The sequence below is a fragment of the Acyrthosiphon pisum genome, chromosome A1, assembly GCF_005508785.2.
Source record: "Acyrthosiphon pisum isolate AL4f chromosome A1, pea_aphid_22Mar2018_4r6ur, whole genome shotgun sequence".
Taxonomy (NCBI): domain Eukaryota; kingdom Metazoa; phylum Arthropoda; class Insecta; order Hemiptera; family Aphididae; genus Acyrthosiphon; species Acyrthosiphon pisum.
In genome coordinates, this window is record NC_042494.1 from 73,903,070 (window position 1) to 73,913,025 (window position 9,956).

At 29.2% G+C, this 9,956-nt stretch overlaps 2 protein-coding genes across 3 annotated transcripts in view; one reads left to right on the top strand and one right to left on the bottom strand.

Moving 5' to 3' along the window:
- Positions 1-4,219: 4,219 nt before the first annotated feature.
- On the top strand, positions 4,220-9,026 carry LOC100163462 (serine/threonine-protein kinase greatwall). 2 transcript variants are annotated; one of them, XM_008188177.3, is made up of 14 exons: positions 4,220-4,644; positions 4,727-4,836; positions 5,008-5,063; positions 5,329-5,429; positions 5,513-5,604; positions 5,776-5,897; positions 6,437-6,543; positions 6,610-6,701; positions 6,807-7,039; positions 7,696-7,881; positions 7,950-8,109; positions 8,165-8,324; positions 8,386-8,499; positions 8,564-9,026. In XM_008188177.3, exons 2-14 carry the CDS (start codon positions 4,753-4,755, stop codon positions 8,827-8,829), a joined length of 1,773 nt encoding a protein of 590 aa, XP_008186399.1. In that variant the 5' UTR covers positions 4,220-4,644; positions 4,727-4,752; the 3' UTR covers positions 8,830-9,026. The 2 variants fall into 2 exon arrangements, with proteins under 2 accessions (XP_008186399.1, XP_016662668.1); XM_016807179.2 differs by having other exon boundaries at positions 4,220-4,836.
- The window catches only part of LOC100165520, a 6,106-nt gene continuing 5,045 nt past the window's right edge, over positions 8,896-9,956 (bottom strand). Inside the window, exon 10 of the mRNA XM_008188178.3 lies at positions 8,896-9,598. Coding sequence (XP_008186400.2) covers positions 9,241-9,598 — 358 coding nt within the window. The 3' untranslated portion in view covers positions 8,896-9,240. The remainder of the gene's footprint in view (positions 9,599-9,956) is intronic.

Genomic DNA, 9,956 nt, shown 5'->3' on the forward strand with positions numbered 1-9,956 from the left:
AAAAAAAAAAAAACACACATCATTGTAAAATCAATACATTCTTCACTTCGTTCAGAATCTAAAACCTGGAATAACTATTTTAGTTATTTTGTTGTGATTGTATAATATTACTTGCGGGTACTTGAAACTTCTAAAGTATACTATTATATATCTATGATAGTACCACGGTTTGTTATTGATGTATAACGCGTTACCTAATGGATATTGTGATATGATTAATTTCGAATTTATTATTGATACCTATTATAGGTCAATTTTTTTTAATACTATAGATAAGTATACCGCTATAATAGGTATGTCTAATACCTAGACTGACAAACCGTCTCCACTCAGAATCGTTTTTCTTATACAGTGATATTATATCATTGAATTCAAATTTAATACTATCCATTATACAGTGATCCACTTGTAACCTACTGTACAGCAGAGCGACATCCACTTACCCATCTTTTTATGTATAGAAATATTCTGATTTGAAATATAAAATTAAAACTATAGGTTGTCATTAAAAAAAGTAAAAAACAACAAAAATGTTAAGGATATAAAATATTTAAAAAATACTTTATTTTTTAAAAATGTTGATTTTATAAAGACTAGAAATAAAGTAAATTTTTTTTTTTAAACATTTATAATTTTTGAAATAATGAGTGTTCAGTTATAAAAGACTAAAGAGTTGGTAAGTCGATGTCACTCTGCTGTTACAAGTATAATGGATTGTATTAATTTGAATTCAATAATATATATACGAGAAACGATTCTGAGCGGAGACTGTTTGTCAGTCTATATAGATATTTTATTAAAAAATGTTTATATTGTTATGATATTTTATTAAAGCCTGTAACTTGTAATAAGTTATTATAAACTACAACAAAAATACAAAATAACTAAAATCTTTATTTTTATTAATTTCTATGGTGATAACTGATAACCGATAAACAAAGCGTTAGAAATTAAAATCCCATTTTTAGCGGTTGTTTGTAATTTCTCGGTGGTTTTTCCTGTGGCATTAAATAACTACCTATTGAGAAAATCTAAAAATGCCCACTCTAAAGTACCATCTTGATAAAATTTTTCATAAGATAAGAGACTATAATATGTTAGATATGTTGAAATCGAAGCACTCCTAGTAGAAATTTTGGTAGCGCGAAAAAATAACCCCGGAAATTTAGACCCCGAAAAAATAACCCCATAAATCCCGAAACATTTCTCACAACCCTGCATCATATGAATTGAAAAATATAGTGAATTTTTTACTGTTCTATATACTGTTTACTTGAAAAAAAAATCAATCTATTCACGAAATAATGTTCAAAGCTATTTTATCAGTCTGCGAAAAGAACAATCTTTTTCCAGATCCACAAAATATAAAAATAGACTTCGGAACAAGTCTAGTTTAGCGCCCACTTGAATTTTTCGATTTTTTTCGGAAACCTATGTATTTTGACGAGTTTAAAACGATGGTGTAAAAATTAATTTGCGGAAATGATTATTTTGGAAGTAATAGCCTTCCAAAGTTTGCGATTCTACGTTTATACGCATGCGCGCAGCACTACTATAATGCCGCGCGGAGGACCATTTTTGTTATTTTTTTGTACTTACGTATTCTAACCTGTTTAAAACGATGGTGGAATAATAATTTATCCCCCGATTTTTTATGCAACACCTCCCCAAGTGGGTCACAGGGTTAAGAAATTGTATTTTTGTTGCACCGAGTCACCTAGCGGGGTCACTCGCTCGCTCGGGCAATTAAGAACGAAAATATCCCCCGATTTGCTATGCAACACCTCCCCAAATAGGTCACGAGGTATGTTATGTTGTATAGTATGTGCAGTGATAACACGTTTTGCGGCACTCGTCGCTGCGCATATAGTAGTGTTGCGCGCATGCGTATAAACGTAAAATCGCCAACTTTGGAAGACTGTAACTTCCAAAATAATCATTTCCGCAAATTAATTTTTACACCATCGTTTTAAACTCGTCAAAATACATAGGTTTCCGAAAAAAAATCGAAAAATTCGCGTGGGCGCTAAACTAGACTTATGCCTAGACTTCGAAAAGGCAGTAATAAATGTAATATTAGGATTAAAAAAGAAATACCAAGAAGATTATGATTTGAATGAATTCTGTAGTATGTTAGATGGCTTGGCTTTTTTGCCACTAAATAGGTTACAAGAAAGTGTTGACTATTTAAAATAAATTATTCCTCTTGGTGCGGAGGAGTTATTTCAATATTTTGACGAAACCTACGTGAGTGGAACAATACGTCGAATAAATAAACAAAACACTCTAAGCTTAGGCGTTTGACGTTTTCCAGCGATGTTTCCTCCGGAAACTTGGAATGTTCACCGAACAACACTTGAAAATACCACCGAACCAATAATGTTTGCGAATCATGGAACAATCAATTTTGCCATTTAGTTGGAGGAAAACACCCATCGATTTGGACGTTATAATAACCAAAATAAAAAATGAATTGTCGGCAGACCGTGCAAAATTTGCTCTAAAAACATTGGAGAGTCCAAAAAAAAATGTACAAAATCGAAAACCGTTCAAAAAAGATTAAAAACCTTATGCGAATGGTTAAATACTAACCAAATTGATGTGGATACATTTAAAAAAAAAATTATTTTAATTTAAGAAAACGATTATAAAATAGATACCTACCTATAATTAATATTATTGACATTGTATTACAAATTTATACTTTATTACCATATTATTATTGGAATTGAAATTGACAATTTGTAGGTATCGTATTCCACATTTATGGTGACAATTAATATTATACATTAAAAAATGACAATTTGTTTTAAATTATTATTATTGAAATTGAAATTGACGAATTGTATTGTATTACAAATTTATACTTTATTATGCTTATACTTACAAATCATTATTATTATATGGTTATTTTTCCGGGGTTATTTTTTAGGCAAATCAGAAATTTTGTATACAGGATAAAAAAAACACCATTGTAAAACCACTAAATCCCTCGCTCCGCTCAGAATCTAAAAATCACCTGCTATACAATTCAATCAATGTTTATAAAACCTTAGGCCATTGCGATTGCCAGATTGCCTTTGCCTACGAACTGCGAACGACATAGCACAACTTCATACGAAATAACTTCTGAGTATCATTACCTACTATCATTGAAATTTGTCTCACGAATAAAAACCTTAATTCATTAAATGTTAATTGGTTGTTTACAAAGCACTCATCACTAAAAATCAAGGGATTAAATTCAAACCTAGTCTAGTAATAGTCCGTGTGAACTTAGTTTCCACAAAATGTTTGTTACGTGGGACCTACCCAAATTTGGAACAAATGTTTTTAAAAGCCATAATGCAATAGCTAGCCAATAATTAGTACGCAAAGCGCCAAATGACCATTCATAATAGTACCTTATTCTTTATTCTTATATTTTTATTGTAGTTTATAGTACTATCTTAAATCGTGGTCACTGGTCAGAAGAGAAAATAGTGTAGGTAATAATAATATTATGTAGGTAAGCGAGTGACGTGTGCGCAGTCCACAGACTTGAACTAATTCCAGATTTTTACAATCATACCATGCAACATGTTGTTTATATTTTTTTTTATTAATTTATATCATGGATTATTTTAAACTACAGGTACAGCATTTTTAATTTTTCGTTATTCGTGCATTCGGCATAGAATTTAAATTTTTGTATAAGGTCATCTATGGGCTACCTATATATTTATTCTGTGTACCTATGTGTGGCGCATGGTCTGTGGTGCTACAGGCAGGGCCGTGGAGAGAGAACAGAGAAAAACGGGGCCAGCTGCCCAGTAGTAATACCTTGAGGGCACCAAGCCCGAATTAAAAGGGAAGAAGGGCATCGGACCCACAACGTATATCAAACACGAAACAAACAATAGTGGATTCCTAGAGGCTGGTGAGTAGCAAGTTTCCTATAATTTATGAATGATGGATTTTGATGGATATATTAATAATATATAGGTAATACTTAATATAAGTAAATAAGTTGTATTCATATTTCGTTTAATTTAAATAATTCGTTTGAAACTTGTAAGGAATATTTATAAATCATGATATAAATATATTACGACAATTATTACGTATTTATTCCGTTTTTGTTTTTAACTTTACACAAACTGGCGTGGTCTATGCACATTGCACATGCGCAGAAGAGTGAAACAAATAAACAATACGATCAGCGCTAGTGCAGTACCCATGTTGACCGCGAAAACTCTTCGTGCCTCAGTGACCAGTCGTATTATTTTAAATTATAATATCTTATAATATTACGATTTCATCTATTCTGTGCTACGACCACGATCACGAATTAAGATATTATTAATTAAATATATCTTATAGCTATTAATTCGTGATTACGATTTAAGATGATATATCTTAAACCACAAAATATATTAAATATATTCATAATCTATTCTGTGCTTAAACCGTGGCTACGATCACGGTTAAAGATATACCTTATATATATTGTATATCTTTAACCGTGGCTACGATCTTCGTTTGTTCATGAATTATTTAGATAATTGATAAGAGTTATCATAACAACACAGTGTCACAGTTACGAACTTAACTTAATGGTGAATGCAGCTGCTGCAGCTGCTGCTAATGTCCGTTAATTTAGATGTTTGTATTTTTGTATCAGAACTATTTTGCTCAAATACTATAGAGTATAGTATAATATATAGTATTTACTATTTACTAATAGTTTACAGGGTTGCTTTACATATTGAAATGGGCGACGTTAATGACGGAAATGCTTTTCCATATGAAAAAACTTTATTGAATACTATTGTAAAAAATGCTAAAGAGACCAAGGTAATAAAATATTTAAAGTTTATAATATAACTTACATTGTAGTATTAAATATTTAGTATATAATATAAAAATTATATAGATTAATTCAAACGGATTGATTATGTTCATATGTTATAACTGAATCAAACTACCTAAGCATTTTTAAGCTAACCTAAAATCTTTTAATTTTAGCATCCAGAAATAAGTGACTTCAATGTTATTAAACCAATCAGCCGAGGAGCTTATGGGTGAGTTTACATTTTTTTTTGTTATCTTCCCTCGGTTGAAATTATTATGAGCTAACTTGAATAAATGTGACGGATCTAATAAGGTGTAAAAAAATTAATACCTATAAAAATATAATATGAGAATATTAATTTAATTTTAAGTACCTATCTACCTTGAATTTTTATTACATTGGCTAAGTTTTGTAGATTTTATTAAAATATAATAATTTAATTTAAATTAGAAATCTAATTTGTCTATACTTTTAATTAACTTACTTTTTTTTAGAAAAGTTTATTTGGGTCACAAGAAGAACAATTTGGAACAAATGTATGCTATAAAAGTTATGAAAAAAACTGATATGATAAATAAAAATATGATAACACAAGGTGATTTTTTCATAATTTTTAATTATTATTTATTGAATGTAAATAACTATAATTTGGTTATATTATATTATTATTTATTTCAGTTGTTAATGAAAGAAATGCTCTGGCATTGGCAAACAGTCCATTTTGTGTTAAACTGTTCTACTCATTACAGACATCAAGCTGTATTTATTTGGTAATTTATCTAACTATTCCATATACAAATTAAATGTTAAACAATGTATTATCATTTAACGTTTATTGTTAAAAATATCTCAACATTTAAAAATAATTAACCTGCAACTATAGTAAATTATAGAAGCTTGCAATAGCATTTTATACTTGAATTTTGTTTATATTATTGAAGGTTATGGAGTATATGGTTGGTGGTGATGTTAAATCACTGCTAAGCGTCATGGGTTATTTTACAGAAGATGTAGCAACATTTTATATTGCTGAAGTTGCACTAGCCTTACAATATCTTCACAGGTAGATAATTTATTAGTAGTTGATAAATTATCATTATGTACAATATCTAATATTTATTATAAAATATACGATGTGATTTATCATGTTCCACAAATCATTTCTAAAAATAATATCTTAGGTTTAAATTTTGTAAAGATTTGTTAAGTTGCAATTTTTATAATTTTCTTCTAGCTTCTTTAGCTTTATTAGGTACCATCAATTAAAACAATGAAAATACAGTGGTACCTAACTAAATAAAACCATTTATTCAAATTTTTGAATATTATACTCAATTCAGGTTAAGATTGAACCGGTTTCGCGCACATAGACTGAGCCACCGAAAAGTGCTGTGATTGGCTGTCAGTCATTTTCGGTGCTGGCCGCCATGCATACGCTCCCACTGGTGTCCGGAATGCGCGAAAAAAACGTGTTTTGGTCGAGCGAGCGGTTCAATCTTAATCAGAACAAAGTATAAATTAATATGTTTTAAATGCATATTTTTTAGTACATAACATTTGATTAAATACATTTGTTCATAATTATTTTTATTCATATTTCAGTCATGGTATTGTACATAGAGACTTAAAACCTGATAATATGTTAATATCCGGCCATGGCCATATTAAATTGACTGATTTTGGCCTTAGTCGAATTACAATTCATCGAGGTAAATAGTATTGATATTGTATACATATTATAACAGGTAATAGAATACATTTTAAAATATTTTTAGATTTGGAAATAACAGATTTTATAAATAGTTCTCCAAATGTTCCTACAAGAACCCCTGGCCAATTACTATCCTTAACATCACATTTTTCATTTGTAAGTAGATTTAACATTTTTCATATTATGTAACAATTAAAATTATAATATACTTTAAGGAGAATATTGGTTTAAAAATGTGTATAATGTTAACTTTTCATATAGGGTTCAAATGAGAAAACGTTCGCCAGTGGTGTTAGTATGGGACTTAATATGGATTTAGATGAAGATGATTATAACAGTAGTCATGTGTCTGGAATAATACCATTTCAATCAGCTAACAATACATTAGAAGGAACTACATTTTATACTTGTCAAAATTGTAGTGTTTCTACAGATTGTGGATGTAGTATAAATGATAAAGTTCAAGATACTCCATGTTCTACAAAAAATTTTAGGTACCTACTTATAGAAATTTTTAGTTTTGACCATAGGCAGAAATCCCTTACAATTCCAGGGGGGTGCTAACATTATTAGCATAACGTTCTCAGAATTCAATCCCACACAACTATAAAAGGAGGGGGATCGGCGGGACTTTTGGGACGGCCAAGTCCCTCCCCCATGATCTCTACCTATGGTTTTGACTTATCATAGTTTAAATTTTGAGTAGCCTATATTTTATAAATTAATATTATTTTTTATAGCCACAAAATTTCAATTGTTAATCCAAAAATACTATGCTGTATCAATGATGCAGCCTAGGTTTTTTTTCTTGGTGGCGGTGGGAGGAAGGGCTAAACACTTTTGAATGGGCATAATTAAGGGGGAATAAACTTGACATATGATAATGTAATATCTAATACTCTAATGTTTAGTGATTAAATATAACTATTCAATTGTTGTCTGTTTATGTTTTTGTAACACCCTCCAATATTTAATTAATACATAAGTTATAAAATATTAAATTTAAATAGTACATATGCTAGGCTTCTTCAACAATTTATTTTTGATATTGAATCGCAATATTGATATTCAAAAATAAATTGTTGAAGGCGCCTAGTAATTAGTGTTAAGTTCATACAAAATTATAAAATACTGTTACTTTTATTTCAAGTAAAAGATTCAAATCATCTGGTTCTGATTCCTCAAGAAGATATAGACGAAGAATATTACCACTTAGAGATTTAGAAGGTAATACATTTAACAGTTGTGGCCTTACCCAACAAATTAAACAAGTGGATTTGTCAAGCATTGGATCTAATGCATCAAGCTCAGCTATTAAAAGTGTTATGAAACTGAAGTAAGGTTATCTAGAAAATTCATTTTTCAAACTAAACATAATTACAAATTTCCAAAAAATTGTTTTAGAGCTGAGGAACGGTTGAGTAGTGGCCGTGTTGCCATATCCACCCCAGTACAATGTTCTCGTAAACGTTCCCACGGAGACACACCCAAAACAATAAAAACTACTAGATTTTGTCTACCTACACCTACAAAATCACCATCTTTTTTAAAAGGCTCTCATATGGTAAAAATTAAAAAAAAATACGAATTAACCTTTTATTTATATTATTTATTCATAGGAAGAATTAATTATGAGTCCAATTGCAACTCCATATTTATCAAAGTTAACTCCATATCGAACTCCAAAATCCTTAAGAAAAGGAAAAAGAGCTAGTGATGGTAGGATATTAGGTACTCCTTATTATTTAGCTCCAGAGTTAATTCAAGGGATAGAACATGGTAATTATATATTATTAATATAAATCAAATTATGTAAATTTTAATTAAATTTGTAATATAGGATCTGGTGTTGATTGGTGGGCATTGGGTGTTTGTCTTTATGAATTCATGACAGGAGTTGTCCCATTTGAAGGTGAAACAGTACAAGAAATATTTGAAGATATTCTCAGGCGTGGTAAGTTTCAAAGTATTCTTAAACATTTAATACAGTTCTTAAAAATATATACGTCATTTTTCAGAATTAGAATGGCCATCTGGAGATCAAACATTATCTAGAGAGGCAATGGAAGCAATCGATAGTTTGATGGCAATAGATCAAAATGAGAGATATTCAGGGTCAGAGTTGAGATCTTCCACAGAATTATTTTCAAATATTGATTGGGATAATCTTTTAAAAGAAGTACCTCCATTTGTTCCAACGCCTGTCAGTATAGACGATACATCGTACTTCATAGCACGAAATGAACAACAAAATATTCAATTATCAAATATAGATCTAGGATAATTCAATGATATTTTTTTTTTTTTTTTTTAACGTAGAAATTAAAACTAACAAGATTTTTTTGTGATATTTTGTTCATTTTCACAACTATTTTATTGTAGAAACCAAGCCATATTTTGTTTATACACATTTCAATTTCTTATATTAGTTATCACTTATCAGTTTAAATAAAATATAATAATTTTTAATTACTATTAAAATACCAATGTTCGTTCACATTAGTAAACTACTTTTTAATTATATGTATTCGGTTCAACAAATTAATTAATAATATTTTGTTATATGCATATTTCCTATGTAGTATGCATATATATATCACTAAAATTCAACTTAAATTTATATTAATGTAAAAATATATTTTATAGTCTTCGTCGAAAAATTCTTCCTGATCAAATTACATTTTTAATAGTATTGTTAACTATCAAATAATTTATCAAATACTTCGTCAGGAGTCAATACTTTAGTTGTTGCGAATTGGGTTCCAAGTAATTTCATTATTTCACCATGTTTTGATAGAGGATTTTCTCTTTTAACTCTGCTATAATTTTCTTTCACAAATATAGCAAATTTTGATAGTTTTTTGGGGAGTTTAGGTTTTTGTTGTACATCATTTAAACTATATAATTCTTTCAATGGGTCCTCATGAACAACTGGAAAATTGTTATTAGGGATTGGGTTATTATTAATCTTGTTTTTGATTAATTCAAATTCTCCATAACAATGTCCACATCTTTTTTTTTCCAAGTTTAATGATTTTGAATGACGTCCAAAACTGAAATAAATAATAAAATTTTATTTAGCAAGTCACAAGACTATTGTTGTGTGGAGACACAGTATAGTTAAGCTATAGCATTAAACATTTATAGTATACATTTAAGAGGACGTGATACCTGCATGTGTTTTCTCCGTCTTACAAGTGCATAAAATAGCAAATTATACTCAAAGCAGAACACGTGTAGCTCCGTTAGCTTAAACATTAAAGTAAATTGACCTCTTATTAAATCTAAAGGTAAGATTATTATCTAGACAACCTCATGAGCTTTTTATTATATTTTAATTTTTAAGCGAGTTATGAGTATTTTAAAATTGTAAATTGTGTATTTTAAAGTACTCATAACTCGCTTAAAAAT